At 40.7% G+C, this 26,214-nt stretch overlaps 1 protein-coding gene across 1 annotated transcript in view; it reads right to left on the bottom strand.

Moving 5' to 3' along the window:
- The window catches only part of tanc1b (tetratricopeptide repeat, ankyrin repeat and coiled-coil containing 1b), a 97,976-nt gene that overhangs the window by 9,013 nt on the left and 62,749 nt on the right, over positions 1–26,214 (bottom strand). Inside the window, exons 8-18 of the mRNA XM_086220068.1 lie at positions 18,854–18,976; positions 17,173–17,454; positions 16,841–16,995; positions 13,202–13,433; positions 12,865–13,031; positions 9,628–10,235; positions 8,052–8,160; positions 7,738–7,860; positions 3,763–3,999; positions 3,376–3,561; positions 2,473–2,551 (exon numbers count right to left, since the gene is read on the bottom strand). Of these exons, the coding sequence (XP_086076194.1) occupies positions 2,473–2,551; positions 3,376–3,561; positions 3,763–3,999; positions 7,738–7,860; positions 8,052–8,160; positions 9,628–10,235; positions 12,865–13,031; positions 13,202–13,433; positions 16,841–16,995; positions 17,173–17,454; positions 18,854–18,976 (2,301 nt within the window). The remainder of the gene's footprint in view (positions 1–2,472; positions 2,552–3,375; positions 3,562–3,762; positions 4,000–7,737; positions 7,861–8,051; positions 8,161–9,627; positions 10,236–12,864; positions 13,032–13,201; positions 13,434–16,840; positions 16,996–17,172; positions 17,455–18,853; positions 18,977–26,214) is intronic.

Below are 26,214 nucleotides of genomic sequence, written 5' to 3'. Positions count from 1 at the left end.
CCTCAAGAGCAAAGTGCATTTCTATCTACAGGATTTGTTCTCTACATCAAATCAATCTCATCTAATCAGAGCAGCACACAGCCCCTCAGCAGCCCATGTGGACCCTTCCCACACCTCCACAGCCTTGACCACCAAGACCTGACACTAGAAAACAACCTAACACTTTCAACACCGCTAAATTGATTTTAAATCCTAACTGAAATAAAAGAAAAATGTATCATTTAAAGGAATTGCTGGAACATAAATGACCACTAGCTTCTACATTTGTTAGAGGATATTTACATTCTTCTTATTTACGAGGCTTTGTAAGAATGAGATGTACTTACTGTAACAGTACATACCACAGAATAGAAACAATGATATGTCATAACAGGGCATATACACACATGCGCACGTGCGCGCACACACACACACACACACACACACACACACCTCTGTAACACAGGCCAATACAAGTATCTGATGCTCATGAACCCATCTGCTGCGGAGCACGAGGAGGAGAATGCTTCTGCAGAGTTAAATTACCTTTCTGTGCATAATGGCGAGGTGTTTTGCATTCTAAGAGGTGTTTCAGAAGATGGGAGCTTGCACAGATGTGCCATCCAATCTGCCTCTATTTAAACCAGGAGACAGTGGGCCTATTTGCATAGAGATGTAATGTTCCATTTCATTTTAAATATGAAATATAATTTCGCAGAGATGCTTGTTATCAGAGAGTTGTTTCTGAGGTTATGTTGAACGGCCACTTTTAGACAGGATATTGCAGGAACTTTGTCACTGTGACTGCATTAGATCACAAACTGGTTGGATTATTAAATCCAAACTTGGAGGAGGTGAAAAGGGATTTCGGAAGAAACTGCAATTTCATATGAATCTCACCAATAGTAATTTCTGTTGTTTGCATCTGGTCAACATGACTGTAGAAGTGAGAGTAATTTATCTTTTTGCCTCATATTGAACTCAGAACACCACCTGTGATTACCCACCTACTCAGTGTTCATGTGATGACTGTGGAAGGTCTTTGAGCAAGAGCTGGTCCTGACCCAGTAACTGTCTTCACCAAGCCAGTTTTCATGAATACAGATGGGCTTGGGGCTTGTTTTCAATGAGCGCTTGGCAGAACAAATACATTTGAATATGCAGCCTTGTCAAGGACTGGAAGGTGACTGATGTCACGGCCAGAAATGAAGCGAACACAGTGATTCAACCTGCACAATGTGAAGAGAGCAGAGATCCAACTGCTGGACTGCAGCTACATCACAGAGGAATATTTCAGATTCTCCTGTCTCACAACAGTCCGGCAATCACTTAGAGAGGCGAAATTAACAGCTAACCCCAAGGTGAACAGTCGCTCCGCTAATAGGCTAGCCCACACTCCTGTAGTGCCAAACCTTTAGTTTAGTTTAGAGTTTATTGCCATTTGTACAGGTTAAAAACGATTTTAAACAAGTACGTTGGAATTCTTGTGCGGGATCCTGAGTCAGTTGTAACAATAAAACCTTACCCTAAAAAAAAAAAAACAACTTAGAAAAAAAACACAAGGAAGAAGAAGAACAACGTGTTATATACAAGGTGCTAAATATATACGAGAAATACAAGATATAGAGCTCAATTCCACTGGTTTACAACACAGTGGGCACTCTCCTATGAGCAGTGCAGGTGTCATTTTCTCACCCTGCACCATGTTGTTTGAATAACAAATGCACCCGTGTGTTAAGTTGAAAAAAGGGGTGTGGTCAAATGATATCAGCACACAGCATCTGTGCAACTGAATGATAACCAAATTTAATCTTAATTTTCCTATTATTTAAAGGGCCAAAACAACGAAAACCTGCTTGATACACAGATGTAGAGTTGCAGCACTAACCAAAGAAGATGACAACTTAAAGATTATCCTGGTGAGCCTCCCATCTACTTCACTTTAGAGAGAAAGGGATGGAAAACATAAAGCATAAAGCCACTAGTCCACGGCTCTTCCCAAAGTGGAGGCACACAAACAATATTGGAGCCTGTAATCAGTATGTCATCGACCAAATACCCCTGAATCACCTAAATCTGACTAGCGATATAGAACAGATGGTGGACTACTTCAAAATATCCAAACAGCTGTCAGTCTCTAAACAAATAGCACCAGGGGGATACTGCAGCTGAAATACAGCCGCATGCTGGAAAACCATTGTTAGCACGATGTTGACCAAACTAAGTAGAAACCCATATGACCACAGTACCGAATGTTTTCTCCAGAAAGTCCAGGACAGACGAATGTGGAAAACCCATAAATACACAGACACAAACACACACACACTTGGTTTGAGCGACCTCTACATCTAAAATAAGAGAATTACAGGGTACAAGGGGCATTCTAGACCCTCCACTGCAGCACACAATTCCTGCAGCTAGGTCCAGAATGATAAAACAGCAGGTGATAATACAAGGGAGCCATGTAATGCAAGAAGATGGATGAAAACATACCTGTCTCTCCCCACAGAGTGTCATGACTATCAATTTGCACAGCATGCTCATTTTTCACCGCCAGCAAGCCCCTCACAACCTGCCAAAAAGAAACGTGGATTAATGACATACTGTTACAAGCATAAGCTATCAAATAAACCATCAAGACATTATGTTAATTTGTGGAAGAATATAGTAGATGGAAACAAAATTTGAGCTGATCAAACGTAGCGTTGCCCAAACACATTATTAATACAGTAATTATTCACAGTGATTCTAGTGAAGGAGATGTGAGTCCAGACATGTCTGATTTATTAATGACTGTTACGGGGGCTCCTACATGCGGGTTCACAGCTTGGCTTGGCCCACTTCTGTTTTTCTAAGTTGGGCCTGGGGATCCCATTCCAGCTAATGAGGAATGTAAAATATACCTTGAGTCTACATTGCACCACAGATGCTGACGGCACTGTACTGGGATTGATCCCCCCCCCCCCCCCCCCAACTCTGGCTTTCACATATGCAAGGCAGAACAACACCTCAAACCTTAAGGCACCATCAACAGAGAGCAAGATGTGCTCAGATTTTATATTTAGTTCACTCCGCTCGCTGAACAATGAGGAAATTTTTTTTTTGGAAGGTTGCTGTGATACCATACATGATAAAATGTGTTCAGTAAGGAGTTCAGTTTGTTTTATATGTTTGTAGTTTTCAGTCAAACACATCTCTTTCTGTAATGATTTACAAGAAGAGGATGAAAAAGCCTCGTATAAGGTTCTACATCACACCCATAAGTTGTATAAACTGCTGTGTGTGTGTGTGTGTGTGTGTGTGTGTGTGTGTGTGTGTGTGTGAGTGCGTGCGTGCGTGTTTGTGATTGGGGTAGAGGGTGGCTGTGTAAAATATGTGCATGCGAATGAGCCAGACCTGTGTGTGTCCCATGCTGGAGGCTGCTATCAAAGCCTGCTGCAGAGCTTTGTTCTTCAGAGCACAGTCCTGCTGCTGCCCCTCAGCACTCCATTCTATCTCCAGAAAGTACTGGATAATCTCTGGGTGTCCTCGGAGAGCAGCATGGACCAGGGCGCACTGGCCACTCTTATCAACATGATCAACCTGCCGGAGATGCAGTTATTTAGTCGTAATGCACAGAATCAGTAGTACACAGCTGTGATAAAGTAACACACAGCATGAATGCAACTGTGCAAAATCTGTGCAGGTAAGCATCACTTACACTGTCCAGTTTTAATAAGCATGCGGTAGCTAGTTCAAACTCATCTTTATTTATAGCGAGTCACATGGTTAGTCCCTCCTCACCTTGGCTCCCCGCTTGCAGAGCAGCATGACTAGTCCCAAGTGTCCTGCAGCCGCTGAGAAGCAGAGAGGGCTCATGCCATTTTCAGATACCACGTCTATACTGGCCCCAAACTCCAGCAGCAAGGAGGCTATTTCCTGGTGGCCAAGATGGCACTGGACGCAAATGACAGGCGCATTGTTCAGCACCTCTGTACGGTAATTCACGTTGGCTCCGCCCAGCATCAGCAGACGGCTCACCTGATGAGCAACACAAACACAGAAAGATGGTATGAGGAATATCATCCAAAGAAAAATCAATTAAATTACAACATGGTTATAACTACAAAGCTTTAAAATTAATCAAAGTAACACGATCCATGCTAGTAAGTCCGCGGGTGTTGGTCACCACACCAACATGTAAGACAATGCTCTTCACCACTATCACCATATGACTGCTTTTTCCTTGTCCCTGCTGTAATCAGGTGTGCTGTAATAGGAAAAAAAAAAAAGAAATCTTGATCTCAAAGCTATTTCTCGATTAAATAAGGGCGAACTATGTAAATGAGGGCAATGATATTGTGGAGGAATGGTTCATCCATCGAGATGAGATCACAAACTGAAGCTGTTCTGGAAGTCTGACTCCACAGACATTTAATGTTGTTTTTCCTGTCATTGATCACCCGTGCATGTTTTCTAAATTCATAAATTGTACCAACATATAACTTTTGAAGATCTTGAGATTCTAAATAATTTAAGTAGCAATCAAATCTACAACTCAGACTCCAAGTACATTTTATTTTTCCTATTTCCAACAACTTTAATAGCTTCAGGCTAATCTTGAGATGTTTCTCAAAGTGAGGGTCAGACAGTAAATGCAGTTGACACATTCTACTGAAAGCGATTACTGAGGGTGTTTTGCTTTTCCATGATTGAGGAAATCAATAATACATGCCTTGTAAAACAGAGGCAAACAACAGAAAATGAAATGGCGGTAATTTGTTGGAGCCTCTGTGGAATAGAAGAACTGATCTCACCAAAGAAAGAACAAGGTCATTCTGTAAATGCCTCTCTGAGGCACGTTACACACTAAATAGCACAAAATAGCCCAACAAAAACACGCAAGGGGATGACGGAACAAAAAGAAATGAAGGTAAAGTTTCTATCGATCAGCTTCTTTCCATTCAGGCGAGGTGGAACACTTAATTTGAGAGAATCTTAGTGTTAGAAGCTCTGACTGTTTTTGTCAAGGGGGAAAAACGTTTTTTCCCCCAAAATTCTGTGTTTGTGGAGGCCTAGACGTGAAAATCGTCATTAATAGACTAACCCCTGAGTCAAAACATGTAATTAAATATCTTAATAAATAATGTAGACAGTTAAATTATCTCTATATAAGTGTTAATTCTGAGTATTTATCTTCCATCTTCCGCCCTCATTTATCATGTACCAGCCTGGTCTCTCCTCGTAATACCATTTTTTTTTCACTCTGCCACACAAATCATTAATCTTCCTCCCTATTTCCCCTCTCCGTGTTCCACATATGAGAATGTCTGGCCAATATCTGATACATCCTTTATCATTGTTGTGTAAAACCTGGCTACTTTAGTTGTGACAAATTCACCGACTAAATGAAAAAGCCTTTCTGCCTTTCTGTATGGATGGATTGTCGCTGGCGATAATTTTCACAATTAATTGTTCATAACGATGCCTTTCAACTTTTGTCTATAGAAAGTCGGGAAAATATCTCTCATCATCACTTTTCCCTAGAGGCCAAAGGTATGTGTCCAAATTACTTCTTTTGTCCTAAAACCCCAAACTCTCGTAAATGACTAAAAAAAAACCCCATCAATCCTTTAAACTAGCAAGAAAATGTTGACCAATTTTTGCTTGAAAATAACACAGAAAAAAATTAGTGGACGATCAGAAAGAGTTGTTGATTAATTCCCATTCAATCAATTAAATTATTAACTGGCATCCAACATATAGCGCTTTGTTTCAACCCTCTGGTAAATGTTTTTAGGGCGTGTCGGCCCTTACTCGATATTCCACAGTACAGAGAAATGATGGGAAGAGAAAAGGTGCAAGCAACTCTGCCGTAACTATCTTGACCTTCTTTAATTTTTAATCAGTAAAATATAGATAAAACTGTATCACTGACTCAATGCTGTAAAGTGTATTTACCAACAAACAGTCCATCAGCAGCCTTCCCTACACTGAAGCTTCTTCACTCTCATATCAGCAACAAGAAAAATTAGAAATATTCCAAGAACAGAAAACTGGCTCTGGTGAAAAGAGGAAATGAGCTGCACACTGAAAATGAAGAGAAAGTGGAAAATGTGATGAATATATAAAAAAAAACAACCAAAAACTTGAGTTATAGTGACATGTGATGACAAAAATGGAAATGTGAGGACCACAGCGAAGGCTCTGTGGGTGTAATGGAAAATGAGTAAATGCTGGAGGACTGAAAAGCTCAAAGAGAAAAGTTTAAATTCTGGCATTTTTAATCATTTCAATTATGTAACTGGAGCTAGTGGTGAGAGAGCAAGCCATGTCAGCCTCGGCCAGTGAGCATCTTCCTGCCGCTTTACCCTTCTGTCTTCAGTATATAATGCGACTCCTCCATTGTCTTGAATACGCATCTGAGGCAGTCCAGAAATGGTTCATTGAAGCTTTAGCAAAGGACAATATGTTCCCTCTCACTTTCTTCTATTTCATGCTTTAATTGCTCTCCAATCTCTTTCATTTCTATCTTGCCAGTCAAAACCCCAAACCCCTTCCATTCACAACAGTGACGTCACTGTAATGTCCTCGGCTGATGCTCTGCAGTGGTGACTCAGCCTTTTAACACTGTCTCTCAGTTCACACAATGGTGGAAGAACAACCATCTGTGAATGAAAGTGGTCAAGATAAATGAGGTGGTTATTAACACATCAAACACAGCCCACCCCCACCCGACTGTGATTCCATTTGGGCATGCCAACATCTTCACGTCCTGGATCCACTGAAGAAAATAAGCTCAGCTATGATTATTACTTGCTCATCAAAGTTCTCTGCTTTTATCCGCTTTATGTATTATACCCGTGTTAATGTTTATGTTGCAATTTTACTTTCCGTCTTCCGATATGCTTTCTGGTTTTTACTTTGTTTTTAGTATTCATGGTACTCTCTTTGTGGTAAAGCACTTACAGCTGCATTTTTTTGTATAAAAAGGTACAACACAAACAAAGTTTATTGTTAAAGACTATTATTATCAACACCTCACTGATCCCCCCCCCCCCCCTCCCCAACACACACACCTTTCAGACATGAATGACAAAGTCGTCTGTAATGATCAAAAGAATTTTCCTTGGACAGGCTCTACAATGCATGCTAAAGAACACATTTTTAATGTTTTCTTATTTCACAAAATACACAGTTAAAGACTACAACGGACAGGATCCAGATCTGAAGAGACCTCCTCACTCTGTACGTCGTGTTCTTCTTTTGACAGTGGCCAATAGCTCACTTTTTGTATGTGTGGATGAGCTGGGGCATCAGGTGCTCATGTAGCTGTCTGCTACGGTGCTGATACCTTTGTGTTTATGCTGCACAAACTAAATAACAAAACAATCAAATCTAAATAATCTCAGAGTGTAAGTGTTCAGATCAGCGTTGATGAAGCCCCCCCCCCCCCCCCCCCCCCCCACACACACACACACACTCCTCCTTGCTGACATCTTCCATCGACTGACTCTACTCTACCAGCATCTATACCCTGGGGGATTCAAACTGGCCTCTCATCGTCATTGGCCTACACCTCATGAAGCGATCCCAGTGATGGGGTCTAACTGCTATGATTGATCTCTCTATACTGAATTTCTGCTGTTAAGTAAAATGTCAGGCTAGAAATTTTCTTGTTAATTTGAGACCAGCAAAAATGTTGTCTGCTTTAACCAAGTCATCTAATCAGCTAATGGGCTGTTTTCATGTACACACCGGAGCTGAGGGAGGACTCACCTTCACGTTGGGTGTGTAGAGGTTCCTCAGTGAGGCCAAGGCTGCAGAGAGACCATCAGCACTGCAGCTGATCCACAAAGCTTGCAGCACACTGGACGACACACCTGTCCTCTTACTGAGTCCCTGTATACACACAAACAATGCACACAGGAATACACAAACACACATCACTTAACATCAGAGAATTTGATCACGAGTCGCTGGTGCCTCGATTCACATCACAAGATAAATAATCCTCAAGTGACGACCAGAGTGATCATGAGGAAATGGACAGAAGGTGTGGATTTCACATGTAAATCATTCTATAGGTCCACCTTGAAGATGTGTGCTTTGAGAATGTGATGTCCCAGCTCCATGGTCTGTTGCCGGTTCAGTTTCCCTTCTTGGCGTGACAGCATGAAAGCCATGAGAGCGTGACCAGTCCTGGAGAATGAAACAACAGAGACGCTCCTCAGTGAGATAAAAGAATAAGACAGCTAACAAAAGGCCAAAAGGAGAGTAGATATTTAGAATGTTTGTTCACTTTGACTTCTAAAAAACTGATCCACCTAATGAAATAAAGACTGCCCCCCCCCCTCAATCCCCAGTCTCATTTATTAACCTTTGCATTATCAAGCTATTTTATTCTGTGATGGTGAGAGAGGGCGAAAAAATACTGGACAGTGCTTCACTGAGGTGATGTGCAGAGGTGTTAACCACTTTCTGTCTCCGCTCAGGAATCCTACAGTTAATTAACGCAACTGGACATGCATAATTGCAGGTTGTTTCATTAGTTAAAATTCTCTGCCATGCTCTTTGATGGCTGTGGAAGAGGAGGACATGACGCTCTTCTGCGGCTGTGTGAGCAGGTACTGAAGACCAACAAGGAGGAAGAGGCAAGCTGACCTGATATCATCCAATTAATTAAGTGTGAAAGACAAACGTTTCTAATGAGGGTGAAGGGGCTCCAGAATTACAATGACAGCAGATCACATTTAAAAACAGGTGAGCGTGTTCCACAGGGCAACTAGGGCCCTCAAACAATGACAATATTCTGCACCCTGAAATCTCTGCAAATTCACAGTAATTTTCGCGGAATACACGCTTGATGGCATAAAATAGTGAGGCCAACACTTCCACAAGAAAAAAAACCAAACCTATCTATAATGAAGCATTTTAACCAACGACTGCTTTAAAAGCTCAATAGGCTCAGACAAATTGATGAACTCAGTAATTAACAAAATTAATTATACACTTTTTGATTTAAAAAAAAAACTCAACAACTCTTTACACAATTAATATGTTTAAATTATGGTGGCATGAACTGTATCACTATCAATTCAAAGAGCTAAAGAGCAAAGAAAGAATATTGCTTTTTATTTCATTTTTTTAACACTGGAAATAATTTATCTTCTGACAGTGGTGCCCTCATAAATTTTGATTTCTGCTAAAAAAAAATAGAATAAAAAGCTATAATAGCATTGATTAGCGTTAGCATTTTATGTGCCAGGCATTTATTTTCACTGTACATGCCTGGTGTGTAAAATGCATTTCCTACATGAAGATGTCCTATATAATTCCTTCCATGAGTCAGAACTGAATCTACTGACTTTTTAGACAAAGTGTTACAATCATAGGTCATTACAAACTCCACCTAAGTCAATGTAAATGATTATTTCTAAAACATGCATGGGCCGGCAGCTATGCTCATCTTTGTAACACAACGAGCTTAATTTTGAGCAGCGGTGGGCATTTTGATTGATTCCTTCACTACCGTGTCATTATCATCATCGCTCAATTGTTGCTTGTCATTTTTGACATTTGTTTGTGATGAATTGCAGCAATATTTTCCACATTTCCGACAGACTCCTGATACCAGTGGCTTGCATTCCTAAAAAGCAGAGCACTGACCTTGGGTCACACAGGAAGTCAGTACTTTCTCCATCAGCTCTCCAAACAAGCCACTCTCTGAAAGATGGATGGCAAAACATGCGTGTCTTATCCCGTCGTTTGATCAGGAAGCATGAGAGCAGCTCCATGCGTTGTTGGAAGTCCTCCCATTGCAGCTCCCCTTGGACGTAGCCGGCATTGATGGCCTGGAACAGCTGCTCGTCAGTCATGGGATGCAGCGAGGCAAGCGCCACATTGAGGATGGGCAGTGAGCGCTCAAAGGCCGAATTGGTCATGAACTTCATGTTGCACTGCAACTGGTAGAGCTCGGCCAGCGAGACGGGCACAACTTTGTAGCTAGCACTCTTGATCACCAGGTGGCCTCTCTCAAATAGATCCAAGGTGAGTTTCAGATATAGGTAGGAACCCTGGCTGCGGGAGATCAGGTGGCTACTGAGCTTTCCAACTGTAATAGGGTCCGCCTTCCCATTGAGGCTAATGTTGTTCATGATTTCCTTGCTGCCGTTGATGCGGTACTGGATGTAGGCATTGAGGTCATTGCTAATCTCTTTGTTGTCTGAGAAGTCATCCAGAGAGATCTTGGTGAAGGGCAGAAGGCTGGTGATCTCCTACAGAAAAAAAGGAGGAATAGATATGAGGCTTTTACTTAACGGTTTTTACATTGAAGATTTTCTAGAAAATTACAGGATAACCATAAACCATTTTCCACTGCAGCCTTGCCCAAAGCGGAGCAATGTGATCACATTTCGCCCAATGTAAAGTTTGATTTGGCCCACCACTTATAATGACTAATGTTAGTTAAGATGATGTCAGGCCTTATAAATGAAAATTGAACTCCAGAATAATTCAAATTATCATAGTGTAAATTGATTCTTTTTTTTTTTTTTTTTTTTTTTTACAGTAAAGTGCTCTTTTAACATGTAGGACCTGTTTTATAATATGACCAGGCAGTAGAGAGACATGAGTGAAGATGAGTGAAGTAAGAAAAAAATGAAGTGGATGCAGAGATGGTACACGGACAAGAGACATTTTAACAACACAGTACATGTCTGCATTTGGTCTGTGGACCACCATTCAATTTGAGTTTTGTCCCAAGGGAATAGGTTTGGGGCACCCTTGTTTTAGTTATTTTGTGCAACTAATATTGCCTGTGACCAAAATAAACAGACAGGAGAATTAAGAAAAACAGCTTTTTTCACACCTTGCTATGTGTAAAAAATTGTGTGTGTTTCTCATCAGGAGTCTCTATGGGCAGCACTGGAGCAAACGCATTGAGCTATCAGGCCAAAGCAGACACTTGTTACTGTTAGAAATATGGATATGAGTAAAATTGAACTGGGAAACTGAGTATCAAGAGGCAGGAGATGGATGAGATTTGGGGATGGGGTGGTGGAACACCACCAGCAGCCAAGCAGAGGTCTGAGCCAGAGAGCTCACATTTCAATCTATGTCCTGGGGGTTGCAGAAATCAATGCACCTTAATCCCCCAATCCTCTGCCTGTCTGAGGATGGAGAAACATTGCTCCGTGAGATAACACTCCTCTCATGTCAAGGGAAAAGAGAGACACGCAAACACACGCAAACACGCGCACGCACACGCACACACACACACACACACACACACACACACACACACACACGTACGCTTGCATGCACAGAATCAATGAAACACACCAGTCATACTGTAATCCATAAGATGGGTGAACAACACCTCACAGATAGACCAAATATTAGTCTAGCAAGGAAAGGCTGGTATCCTGAACTTTTTTCTCCCTGGTGAGATCATATTTGTTGCGCTGATCATATTTGTTCAAAGTGTAAAAAAATAATATGACACTTCCATATCACTTCTCTGTTGTGGTAGCAAACTGAATGTCCTGTTTCCTATTGCAGAAAGAGTATTATCTAGCTCTATCTTCAATCCGATATGAATGATTCATTCTTCTTCTGTATGCCCTCAGTTACTCAGGCACTGTGACGTACAAAACTGACTAACCAGTTAAGAGGATATGGCACAAGTCTGCCAATTTAAAAACAAAAACAAAAACCAACCTCACTCTGTCAGAGACACTGCTGTCATGCAAATGTTTTGGGCAAATATGTTCGGTCAACCGGGACAACTGAAGAAATACAAAAGTGTCTGTTTGCAATATATTCATTTAACAAATTCAGACCACTTTGCGATAAGCCAAATATTAATTCTGGGTCCCAGCTGCAGACTACATTTTTTGATTGATGGACAGAACTGGAAGTCTGGCTTCTGTCTGTGTGTTGGTAACTGGAATTCTGAACATCAATCAGTCAGCTATCATGTTATTATCTCAGGCTCTGTGCTTCATCCCAGCGAGGGAAAAAAAAAAAGAAGAAAAAAAAAGATCTTTTGTCATGTGGCTCATCATGCATGTCAAAGCTGCATCTATCACTATCAACATAAGCTCAGCACATCTCTGGAACTAGCCCACCTAGAGCCACACAAGCCACACGCTCTCTCCAGGCAACCCACTTCTCCCTCCCTGTCATGCAGGTTTCAGTGACGGGTCACTGACATCTCAGTTCCTTCATGGATGTTCCTGGATAGTTGACTACATTGACTCTGTAGACACGACAGTATGAAACAATATAACCATTCACACTCATATTTCTTTCCCAAATACCATGGCTCAAGATGGTGAAGAACCAAAATTCAATTCCAAATTATCATTAAATTTAAAAAAATTGTTACTAAGTTCCAATGAAGAAACATGAATTTCTGCTTCATGATTGCTGAACATATCATGAATGAAGATGTTATACAGCTTTCTGCATGGAGGACCTGTCTGCCTGAGTAAACATTCGCTCATCAGTGGGAAAAACAGGTGTAAACACTTTAAAAGCGAGGCTTCACTTCAGAAAATGACAAGGTCACAAGTAAAGTGTCTCAATCTACTTGATGGATTGGCAAAAAAGGACATGTGGCTGTTAAGGTTTTGTAGATTATGTATCAAAGTTACTTTGGTATTCCTCTCACTTCTTCTCAAGTTCCACTATGAAGTTCACATTTGCGTGGTGTTAGTCGCTAGACCGACTTCGGTACGAACATTCATGTCCATTTCAGGAAGAAGCGTGATAACTTCAGTGATCCCTTATCTTTTCATTCAGCGACATGAAAGGAAAAGAATTTTAACTTGTCCCGGTTTATGCCAAAAAATACTTGTATACACATCAGTTAAGGCATCCTAATCATTAGTCCGTCCTCACCAGCAAATTGACCCGGACAGTGACCACCAGTTTGAGCCAGGAGGGGAACTTGGCAATGATCTTAGTGATGAAGGAGGCGATGGTGTCTCCATAGTCGGGTTTATGGAACTCAGCTTCATTCAGCCCGTCAATCAGGATGAGGAGGTCCTCCTCTGGAATCTTCCGCTCTGGAAACACAGAATGTAAATAAACACCAAGTAGGATGATGTTCTCAAAGCAGTATTATTTCAACCAACCAGCCCCTTGATGAGATTAAGTTGTGAACACAATTCACTTCATGCCAGCCTATATACATTCCAAACCTGAAACAACAAAACATGTTGCAAGATTGTTTTACCTTTACGAAGGTTGGCTAGTGGCTCAAGGACCCCCCTCCGGAAAGCAGCCATCGGGTCCTGAACACAGGATCGCAGGCTGAGCATGCTCTGGAGGTGAGGCTCTTTCAACAACAGCTCCCGGTACGCATTCAGCTGGTGTGCTCTGCACAGCAGGGCAGCAATACTGTGCACAAACTCTGGTACCAAACAAGTGTAAGTGTTATCTGCTTGGCAGTAGTGATATGCCACCACCTGAAACCAAAAAGGAAGGAGAGAATATAATGAAAACATGATTTACACAGATGAAAATCAGTTACGGTAATAAATGTAGGGTGTAAATTAGTTCGGCTTTAGCAATAACCTCATATGCAAAGCTGAGAATTGATGGCATCAGAAAACAAGGTCAAGTGCACTTGATGAAATAATGTCTGAGTCTGACTTAATCGTCACAAATTGCTGACTCACTTACAAATGCAGGAAGATAAAATGAAGAGGAGAAGTGAGACCTTTGATGCTGCGGCAGTGCTAACTGATGTGTTTGAAGGTTTACTGCTTTCATGCGAATGTTGTAAATATCATGAATCATCCACTGAAACAGAATTTGACCAGTTGACCGCCGTGCATCAAAGGCTGGTGCCTAAACATCACTGACACGTTACATGTCCCATTATAGATGAAGAGCTGCCAGTCACAAGACGAGTGACACCTTCCCCTCAGGGAGATGAATGAGCAACAGACCTGTGTGTGTGTGAGGCTTGTTTACAATACAAACTCTTGTGGGTAAATACACTTAAAATCATCACATTTAGTTTTTTATTAAGTGGAAATAATCACTGGGTTTATTGGCTAACAGTGTGATGACAGAGTAGTCCACAGCCAAGCCTATGAAGTCACGTTCCACACTATACCTTTAAATAAAGTGATCTGATTTCTAGCCGTTATAAAATATCTCGATAAGACCCGATTTCGATCTTTGGAATCAGATGGAGACATCCCTGGTGGGGCTGAATGAAATAGTTGTGGTTTGAGTCTAATGAGTAGAGATAAGGAGGGAACTCTACAGGCCTTCCTGTCTGATGCATTTTAACCGTGACAACCTCCACAAACCTATATCTACTCAATGTATCAGAGCTCAGAACATTCTGATCCGTTCTAGACCAACCACAACAGAGAGAGTGATAAAGTAACTGGGCAGCACTTGATCATCTCTTTAGAAATATCCCAGGTGAGCTTCTAAAAGTAGGATCTTGTGTAGCTGGACAGGATGTGCAGTGTTCATTGTTGTCTAATTTGGAAGGGGAAAAAAGGAGGTGCAAGGAAAAAGGAAGAAAGAGATGCACTTGGGGTGTATGACTGTTCTAATTACAGTCCAACCGTATTTATAGCTGGAAATATAAACAGCAGGGACTAATAAATCTCTTGTAACATGAAACAAAGTGAGGCCCCTGCACTATGCAGTTACATTATTTTTGTTGAGATGGCAACAGAGGTTCTGGAGTCATAGCAGCCACCTGGTTGTGTATAGTTAGAAGCCCTGTGTTGTTGTAGCACCTGACAGGAGCACAGTGTGGCCTGCCAGCTCTGGGAAACAACCTGGTAGAACTGTTGTTGGGCCAGTCCTACAAGCTGCACTAATTTGTATGCTATATATCATCATGGTGGACGTGAGTTGTAATTAAAAAGAAAAAAAATTGAACATGAAATTGTGATTCTGCAGGGTAAAAAAGACCCCCCCCCCAAAGTTTTGTCTCTGTCTCAGCTATCCACCATGATGAAAAGTGAGGAAAATTATGACAGGTATATACGGTCATAAAAACAGTCAGAGAGGCAGGTAACTGACCTTTTAAATGGAATATTAAGAAGAAATAGTCAAGGAACACAAGCAATTCCTTTTCAGAAGTACTGACATTAAAACGTGGCCTGTGTTGTCATCATAAATGCAAGACTTAAAAAATTGACAGAAAAGGTTACAAAAATTCAATAAAACACCAAAAATGCTGACGTGCATTGAAAAGATAACTGTCTAGTTTGGAACAAGAATATTTTATCGCCTTGTTGAAATCATAAACCAGGATGAATGGAGTTCACAGCCTTACTGTAGTGGTTTACATTGAAGGAGGAGTTCACATTATTTTCCAGGTCTTAAAGGGATACCAACATGGTCAAATGTAAATTCCCTTGCCATACGGCCCCCACAGAGAACCTTTTCTAACATGTTTCCCATGGATGAGCTGGTTTATTTGAAGTTAACATGAAGCCTCAGAGGTCTTTGTTAATCAAATCATTAAGTGGGTTTTGGTATCTCGGTACAGAATTCCCTCTTTGTCAGGCCCCCGATGGTGTTTCTGGGCTGAGATGTGGTGGTGGGATTGGGAGACAAAGGGGAGGATTTTCAAGCTATCTGAAGAAACTTGATTATGCACCTCCGATTACTGCAACATGAAGTTTTCTACCCTCCCACTTCCTCATAGTTACCGTGGCATCCTGAAACACTGCTTAAACTAAATGGCTTTTCACAGTCAGACCTTTAACTGCAGCACAACAACCATTCACAATTTGTTGACTAAATATTAAACAAATGACCATAAACAACCACAAATCATACATAAAAAGAAATCAACAGAGCAGAACGGTTTCTGCACTGCATCTCATACATACAAAAATTAATTCTGCACACCACAAATACCCTCAGTAATGAGGGAGAGTATTAACAGCAAGCACACGCAGTGGGAAAATAAAGCAGAATAATGTTCCATCCTAGGAAGAGCACCTAGTTTATCAATTAACTGACACAAAGGGTGTGTGCATCGCCCGCAGAGTGATTTGATAGGCATCCTAGGTGTTCAAAAATATGATGCAGATAAAGATAGATGAATGTTAAAAAGGTTAAAATTCAAAAGTTGAAACAATACAACCATTACAACAAAGAATAACGCTATATTTCTATTAGCTGCAAGAACAAATCTTGATAGATTTACTAAATTCAGTAATGAGAGAGAGAGAAAGAGAGAGAGGAGGAAGGGAAATTAACGGGGTTTCAACATCTTATTAGCGATCTCATTGAGAGCCAAATGAGATTCTGTTAAGACAATTTGTAAACAAATTCTAACACAATCTGGGCGCGGGATGATCCGCTGTGGTTAGGGAGGTAGAATCTGACCGCGTGGACAAAGTGGGGTACGGAGGATCGTTTTGAGGCGTTTGTACTTGAAGCCGCAGTGTCTCTCTGAATGCGCGTCAGGACACAGCTGTTTTGCAGCAACATCTTCCGCATTATGAATGTTCAGAGTTGTAACTTTTGAGAAAAATGGTTTGAGTGAGGGTTTGTTCTTGGGCTTCATGTCCCTCACAGGAGGTGAAGGGGGGGATCAGAAAGAAGTAATAACCAACAATGAAATGCCTTGTGATGCATAATTTTATCTATGATTTATGACCATCTTTTTTTATCAATAGAGGCTATCTGATTCATACAAAGTAAAACCGCATACGCATTTGTTTGCATTTTGATTAATTAACAACAGCATCACTCTTCTTTGGTGTGGAAGCTGTATTAAACCTATTCGTATGAGGAAATGATGATGGATCATAAATTTTAAGAATTTAAGTTGCTTTTAACTACTTGATTATCATAAATGCTTGTGTCCTGGTTACAGATTTACCTTTGCTGCCAGGCGTTTGACGGCCTCCTCCCGACGTCGCTGGATTTCCGGGGTCCCTGGGCAGCTGTTGGTCCTCAGTGTGTTAGTAGCACTGGAAGGTGGAGTGGGCTGAGGTGGCTGACTGAGAGGAAGTTCAGAGCTTGGTCCTCCGCTACCTGAAGGAGACGGGAGCGTGTTCATGTATAAAACAAAGCAATTCAAAAGAACAAATCTTGATACATTTATAAATCCCGATAGATACTCTACACACCTCCACATTCTACAATTACAAAAATAATAACTAGGAACTTTTATCGGTCCAAAATCCACAGGAAAATAATCAAACTGATTACTTTTCGGGGAGGCACTAGGGCTGTTGGAGGCAATCTGTCGCATGCGGCCTCCGTGGCAGCTAAGCGCCACAAGCCGGGATATAATGGCCGTCTTTCCATAACCCACGCTGCCCACCACTACAGTGCCGTGGTTCTCTGTGGACTCGCTGGCCTTCAACACGTCTTCCAGCTGCTGAAAGAGCCAATCTCGTCCCACAAACACAGAATCCATGGTGATGCTGGGCACCTCAAACAGCAAGGGCTTGAGCATGATGTCCACAGGTTTGTAGGGAGAAAAACGAGCTGAGGAGCAGTTCAAGAAAGTTACAATAGTTAGACTCATCATTATGTTTCTTTTTCTCTCGCAACAACAAAAAATATGCACTGTCTGAGATTATGTTTAGTCAGACACAGACGAGTCAATATATTTGTTTGCTTACTGAATTATGCTGTGCTTTCTAGCAGAAATTCAACAGTTTTTGAAATTCATCTATTGCCTCTGAGGGATATAGCATCAACATAACGTTGCAACAAAGAAATAAACTTTGACCTTTCTCAAGGGAGTCTTGAATACTGACAAGTTGATGTAAAGTTCTATTTCCCCGTCAGCATACAACGTGGCTATTCAAATTTTCACCGAATCTTCCATAGTTCTCCAAAACAATTTGTAATGTCTTTTTCTTTCAGTGTGTGCCACATACATAAAGAAGTTAGAGCATTGTAGTCTTAAAACAGTGGCTGTAACTGGTCCACGTCAACACTAATTAGATCTCAGAGTCGCTCATGAAAGGTCAGAGTCCCACTAGTACCACTACGCCTCCTAATTCCACTGCTATGACTGCTTTTTCAACAATTAGTGCTACTACAGTTAGTAGTTCTCTGCTATTGTTGCAGCAAAGTAAGGTAATATCTTGTCACATCTTTATTTCAAAATTTTGTAACAACTCTCACCATTTGGCAACAAAATCGTACATACTTGCAGAGTACTCAGAGGGCACATTGGAATGACCACAAAAAAGATATCAAATTAAACCATAGGACATGATGTCTTGATTCAGGAGGTGTGGAAAAGAAAGATGTTCAAAAGGGGGTTAAATAGTTTGAGTATCTAATGATGTTATATTAAATAATTCATATTCTCATCAAATATTTACTCACTGGGATTTCACTCAGTGAGACCGAGGATTCAAAACATATAAAGAAGACAAATCCCTACACAATATCTCTTGAAAAGCAAGAGAACACGCAGAATACTTCCAATACGCTGTCTGAAGCCACAGCATTAGTCTTTTTAGCGGTCACGATGTGAAATGCCGGCACTTTGGATGAACTTGACTTCAAAAAATGACTTTGACGTTTAAGAGCTAACTGACAGTTTTTGTTAGAGCTTGAAGACTTTTGAGTAACGTGTGCCCCCATTTGAATATATCCAAACCATACATGTATACCTTTAATACCTCTGTGCAATGCTACTAAGCTCTACACTCCACATTATTATGCATCAAATATTAATTCTTGCCATTTTACAATCTACTGACTGCAACAGAATATATGAATACAGGCATGGTAACACTGACAAAAGGCCAAAGATCACAATTTAATAGTCCCAATCCCAAAATAAATGATTTTGGTAGAGATATATGAGTAGAAAGGTCTAGTTGGTCTTCTTTTATCTACAGCAAAAAGGGCACACAGCAGTCACCTTTGGAGTCCTGAGGTGGCCTTCCTCCTGTATTGTGCCAGGGCAGGCGAATGGATGTCCGCAGGGGGGTGTTGCGCTGTTCATCAAGATAGCTCAGGTCTTCCAGCTTCGTGGAGCTGGTCGCTGTGGACAAAGAGGAAATACAAAAGAGTGAAGCGGAGACTATGGTGCATCTGGAGTTTGTTACAATGACCGTAAAGAAAGAGAAAAAACACAAGGGTAAAAGTTCTGTAGCACATTTGGCATCCCTGAGAGAGGATAAGTGAAGAAGAGGGAGCCCATTGTGCTCTGACATTTGTAGGTTGCTCCAGGCAAAGTGTGTAGATACTGGTATACTGCAGCAGAAAGAACAGCAGCAGCCCCAATTCGAGAAAGAAATACCTCTTCTTCTTAGATTCAACAGCTGCATATAATACAAAGTATGTATATGTACGTGGATGTAGCTGAAATTGTATTATCTCGTTAGACTCGAAATGCCCAACTCCAGAAGAAGAAGATTGTCATGTTTTTATTGATGAAAAACTAGATACTATGCTTGAATTAATGTAATCAAGTATTTGGACACTCAAGAATGGTGTCACCTTTTTCATCATCGTACTTCTTCAGCTACTTCTACTTCAGTTCAGCCACACTAGCACATCTATATCAGATGCTCTCTTCTCCATTTTCTATAGATGCTCTATGAGGGGCTGGTAGATAAACAAAATCCATCCAAAATGATTTTTTTTACTGTGATATATTTTTATGTCACATGTAGTTTAAGTGCTGTACATGTCTTTTAGATAATAAGGTCATATGTTAAATATGGATACAAGGAGCTAAACCATGTTTTCAGTACATATTCCTCACTTGTCAATTCAAGCTTGAAGATAGCCCATGGAAGCTTAAATGAGTTGCAACTCAGCAGCATCATAATGAAGGTATAATTTCAATCATTGTGTATTTTTTCATCCAAAATCCCATTCCCTCTCCTTATTTTACAAAACCCATAGTGCTGTGTGGTTGGAAATTTTCCCTCGACTCTCTTTATACAAACTTTCTTCCATCACATTCAAATTTGTTCATCTGGACTCATCTGAAAATAGGACATTCTCCAGATGCTGCAAATTTCACCCCGGCCTTCATGTTCATTAAGCTGATGAATGATTTTCTCCTCATCACGACTCCCCTGCAGCCATATTCATGTATCTGGTTTCTAATAGTAGTTTGATTGTCACTGATATCTTCAGCAATCTATTCTACTCCTTCTTGTCTGATTGTCTTGATTTTTACCCGCAAGAATCCTTTCCAGGCTTCCGTGGTCTCTCTGCCTCTCAGTCAAGTCTTGATCTTTGAACTTTTTCACAATATACCAAGCAGCAAAGTTTTTCACCCATCTGAATTATTGAGTGGCCTTTGTGCAGACAGCTAGACCTTGTCTTCAAGCTGACCTCTCTTTTCTTAACCATTTTTCAACTGGCCATAAAACAACCGGTAGCAAGGTGCAGATGGATGCCTCAGGCCACTGCAGCTGTGAGGGTATGTTTGTCCAAAACAATCTTATATGTCTTAAGTAACACTTACTACAAATATTTTCAGAGATTCAATTTTTTTTTTTTAATGCTGTTGAGGGCGTAGAGGTCTAAAAGTAGCAGAAGCTTTCAACTCCAAGTGGGAAGACATGTCTTTCTGAATCTAAGCTCTACAGGGTGAACTACTTGATGAATCCATTTTTACACTGTTTGAAGTCTGACAAAATAGTCTGTACAGATAATAAAGATGTGCATTAGTGCAACAAGGCCTCTCTCCCATCTCTGTTCGTTGCTGAACAATACCATCACCATGGAGATCCATGCTCTCTGCCCTGCTGAAGAGCTGAATCAAAGCCATCGAGCTTTTTCCTTTACCAAGCTCAGCTGAGAGAGTCTGTCACAAACACTCAACTCTTCTCTCTGCCTTACTTTCTCTCTGGAATGTCCAACTAATTAAAACCCATCTGCTGACAACTAAATCACTGAAGAATCTGCCATTAATACAACTTTGGCAACAAAAAAAAATAAAAAAATAAAAATAAGACTCTCTTGGTTACTTTCATTGCATCAGATAATGCTTTGAAAAATAACTTATGACAAATCTAGACGAATATGTAAGAATGACCAACTGTACATGCATGATGTGAAGTCAGTCTACAAGATACATTGAACAGCTACTTACATCCACCAGAAGACCCCGGAAGGACAGTGGGAATTCTCAAAACCTTGATCCCAGCATGGCATATACTTAGGCATTCATACAGGCAAGTAGGGTGCAGACCCTTAACTAAATCTCTGGAGAGTGCTCCCAGTGGATGAGCTCACTGAGGCCACAAAAGCAATTCCTCTGCCCCAGTGCTCCCATGCAGGCACACTGACAGCATTCAGCTGCTGGGCAGAAGACTTGGCTCCTCTCTCTCTAGCTGTCAGCCGTAGCATCCCCAGCGATAGACACCCGTTAAATGAATGCTTTCCATAAGAGTGCCACCCTTGCTGTCCTCCATACATTCACGCCTCGGTCCATGCGCTGCAAGCATACGAAGTACACACAAGTAGAGGAAATATGAATGGGAAATCAAAACCCCTTATTGCAATGCCTGATTGCAGTTTGTAATGGGCAGCTACAGTAGTATTAATCAATGGTCCAAGCTGGAGCAGGAGAGAGGGAGGCTTATGAAAGAAGAGGAAGACACAGCAGTGCAATTATAAATGAGGACATAAAAGTAAATGGCACAGATACCGTGGTGCACCCAGAGGGAGAGAGGAAAGAGAGAAGAGGAGAGAGAGAGTTAAGATGGGCTGAAAACCAACTCTAACCAGCAAATCCCCACAAAACCCCAATACTGACATCAGCAAACCATAAGAAAAGGCATTTTTCCTCTTGCAATCTCTTTTAGATTTCCGAAGTGGAAAAGGGGAAAAAACTTTTTCTACCCCAGGCAAACCTTTGTGCCCATGGGTCCAATGAGCAAAGATTAAAGGTAATATTCAGCTTGACTTGTTGATGCAGTTAAAATGAGCCCGCTCCCACAGATTTGTCGATAGTAATGCATCATAACTAGTTTTCAATTTTGTTAAATAATCTCTTGCTATATCCTCAATTCTGTAAAGGCCAAATAGTCCCACTGGATGACTTATATCCCTCAAATCCCCCCTCCTGCATTCTTTCCATCAGTCTGTAGATTCCTTCCTGTCCGTGTACATCTCTACCCATTGACAATACCTTAAAACCTGTGTTTGCTCTGACTCTCACGCTTTACAAATGTGTCTCACTCTATAGCTGATTAAAATAGGAATCTTCCATTCTTCGTTTCTTACAACAGGAGAAAAGAAGGGTCTGATCTCCTCTGCTCATATAACTGCCCCCTTATCTGCCTCACTTGACTTCCCTCTCCTCTTTATCAAGGAGTCAAACAGTTCCACGATACACTTTCTGTCCTTTTCATGTTTCAGGGGTTTACTGGGGCCATGTCGTTTGACATTATATGAAGTCTCTGTAAGCATTTCCCTGGATTCAATTTGTTCCACTATTTACTAAAGTATTCAAAATCCACTATAAATAGATCAACTCATCTGAGTCAGGTTAGAACATAAAGCTGGAGATCCTGATAACAAATATTATAGGGAAAGGGATTATATTTTATGGAGAGAAAAGAAACCCTAAATAATAGTCCAGCCTTGTCAGAGCTAACCAGAAGATGGTGATGGATACACGGCACTAAATCACCCCCAGCTTCAGTCCTTCACTGTTGTGTAAAGTTAGGACCTTAAGAGGAACAAGAGCAAAGGAAGTTTATAATTCCTGCGGCTGCAATTGTTCACTCTCTTGAAGGTGAAAAGTTAACATGAGGACTGCCAGCACTAACTTCACTGATGTATTTGTCAGATATTTGCAAGGTTTCCTTGACAGACATGGCTATTTCTATAATATATTATTTGTATCAAATTTCCAATGCTATGCTTTGGTTTTGAACACAGCTGCTCACTGCGGCATGAACCAGAGACTGCTTTACAATAAGGTAAAAACACTGTCCCCTATTTTGGTCTTAAAGCAGCCCGTGCCCTTCCAAAAACCTTGTACAAAACCTACCAGTGCTGTTGCTGTGCACAACTACAAAGTAGAAGGTTTCTTCTTGGATCTAATCAACCTTTCTCTGATAATAAGTAATATATTGATGTAAAGCAGTCACAAAAAACTTTAAATACGCTTTCAAATATGAGTAGTTGCCTTAATTTAATTAATAGAACCAGGGATGTGCTTAATATTCATTGTGAAAAACAAATATTGAAAAAAACAAGATGTTATTTTAGGGTCAGATACATATCCGGAACATTTGTATATTAGTTTGCAACACTGCATTCAGTAGTAGGTTTAAACTAAGCCAGTCAACCCTGGCGATTACATAATGATTACAGTATCAAATCTGTTGTGTAGACAGATATTACACAATTCTCAATAGCGGGGCCTGTCAATCATACTGAACCAGATGTTTTTGTAGAGACATTGTAGTTAGTTAAATCATTGCCCCTTTAAGACTGGCATGATGACAAGCTCTCTCTGTTGATGGCGTGCCACTGAGCTGAATTTAAAAAGGACTCCTCTAATCTAAAGCAGATTGATCTCTATGATGTTTCTCTTTATCTTTCTCCTGCTGTCAAACCAACAATTCTGAGAATGGAGATTTTACAACATGTCATTAAGACCTTTAGAGAAAGCTGAATGGGTTATCTGTTTTGCTTTTGCTGTCTTTTCAGTCTCTGCACTCAAAAGATCAATGTCCCCATAAAGAAGCAGACATGAGTTCCATGGCTACCTCAATACATCACAACGCTGACAAGATTCAAGCATGTCATAAACCAAGGCGACACTGCCCAAAAAGTGACAACAGACAAAATGGTTTATGAATATGAACATGCAGCATATCAGATAAAACAGTTACCTCATTCCTTCCAACAACAGAAAATCTACTGCATATTGAATTTAAAAGACCATAACTTCCCGTAATTCCGTAGCACTGCAGCAGTTTCAATGTCATGCTTTTTTTTAATTTGAGAAAATTACTGTCTGACCTTTGCAGACATCTTTGACTCAGTTTGTGTTGTCATGGACCAGGTGGAGATGACTTCAGCACTTCTAATGAACTGCAGATGCGAGATTTATTCAAACATTGTCACTGGTTTGCAAAGAATCAAAGATCTTTGTCAGTAGTCTGCAGACATAGGACACAGAATCTTGAAACCATTATCACTGAACAAAGGAGAACAAAGGATCTTAGAGTACAAACAAACACAGAGTGTGTGTTGTACCTCACTCTGACTCACACCACAAAGCCCTGCTGAACAGCTAGATGCACTGTAACACCACTCCTCAGCCACAGTGACCCAATCTCCCAACTACATGCAGCTCAAGATTTCAAAACCATGGAATTCCAGTGGCCAAAATTAATATCGCTCCTTGACTCTGTAAGCTTTTTTTTTTTTTAAAAAAGCTTGACTGAAATGACTAAAAACATGGAATTCTTATTACCTAATGGGTGACAGAGTGCAAGACACATAAACGGAAAATTTGTCAAACACTTTACAAAGCATATTATGGTCTTTCATTAGTGTCTAACAGCCCCTTATTTCCATTTGTTTGAGGGCAGTTTCGGTCACTTTGCTTTTGACAGCCTGTCACCCTTTACATTACGTATCATACAAGAAGCATTTCCCCTTTAATACAAAGCTCATTGCACTGGGAGTAAGAGCTAACAATCTATTGGGTCAAGTTTTATCATGGATGCAGGCCAAGATATGACCCTGTAGGTCCCAGGTCTCAACTGCAGCTTCTCAACAAGGTGGTCACCACACATACAAAGGACAGAAAGGCGAAGAGTGAAGAGCACACCAGACTGCGTTTCCCAGGTACAGTACCACTGCAGTGACTTGTAGTGATGTAGCTTTCGTCTGGAAGAGCTATTTCATTGGATGTGATACACTATGGAGTTGCCTTGCCATCTTACAAGACAAACTACTTGGCAGAAAATATTTTCAAGTAAGAAAGGTGGCCAAGAAAGATCTTAGAGCACTGTGTGCTGTGACAGCATTTGTGCAACTTGCCATAGCACATGCAAGCTCCACACGGGGCTGCTTAAGTTTCCAGCGGGCCCGGGGACAAGCCAGCAACAGTGTTGAGTGTGTGTGTTCACCATGAAAGTGAAAATGACACTTCTCTGCAATACGTGCAAATTCCTTCTACATACATACAGAGGCCCAGCATTACATCAGCTGATCGCAATGAGACAAATAGACACAAATGTGGTCTTTGTGCTGCAAACCTCAGCATTTCACTGCGATTTTCAGCTTTTCAGGAGTGCTTCAATGTGCTTTGCTCAACAAATGGGTGAAATAAATGTAATAATAGTATTAACTTCATTTATCCGGGTTCCACGTGGGTGTGTGTGATCAAGGTTGCTTTACTCAGCTACATCCTCCAGTATCAGCAGCAGCTCAGGTAAAACATGTGATGTGACAAGAGATATGATATTCATTAAGTATGTTTACATGATGCCAGCAACACATCCCAGTCCAACTAAAATCAGATCTATCCATCTATTTTAGTCAGAACAAATATCTAAATAATCTGATTGAGAGGATGCTACATTTCAACTGATGATTAAATCTTTCCTTGAAGTTCAGCAACTGATAAACCTCCAGCATAATGCCTGCTTTACACCAGACTTAATTCACTTATAAACAAGACTCTGAGATACTCAGTTGGAGTAATATGTACAGCAACAAATGTTATCAAGCAGACTGCTGTGGTCCATGATTTGACATGAAATGAAAGCCAATTGAATGAAAGTCTGATAATGTGGAACAAAACACTTCAACCCAATAATAGTGAGAGATACGTTGTGACACTGTATGTCACGTATATACTGTAGCAATAGCAAGCAATTTATCCAAGTATCTTTTCAGGAGAGTGGATTTATCTCTCTGCTTAAATCTGTTTTACGTCAGAAGACAATACAAATAAAGGAAAGCTTTTATATTCATTTTCAAGCCAGATCCTCTTCTATTTTAACATCTGTCAATTTCAAAATTCAGAGCAGAAACCTTGATATCCAATGTTCTGACATTCAGAGCTTCACAATGAAAAATGGACAAAGGTTGTTGTACCTAAAGTGAATGCACGAACAACGAGTCAACCCTCGTTGGAAAACATGAATACAAGTTTGATTGTTTTGTGAAGTTGTATGGGATCCACACCGCACCTTTCTGCTTCAGTAATTGCTTTCTTAGAGTCGATATCATTGAATACAGTTTTCCTTGGGCATCAACTGAAAAGACACATTGTCTCTGGTGCAC

The sequence above is a fragment of the Aulostomus chinensis genome, chromosome 12 (genome assembly GCF_037954235.1).
Source record: "Aulostomus chinensis isolate RoL2024-O1b breed Wild chromosome 12, RoL_Achi_v1.0, whole genome shotgun sequence".
Classification (NCBI taxonomy): domain Eukaryota; kingdom Metazoa; phylum Chordata; class Actinopteri; order Syngnathiformes; family Aulostomidae; genus Aulostomus; species Aulostomus chinensis.
This window is presented reverse-complemented; position numbering and strand designations above follow the sequence as displayed.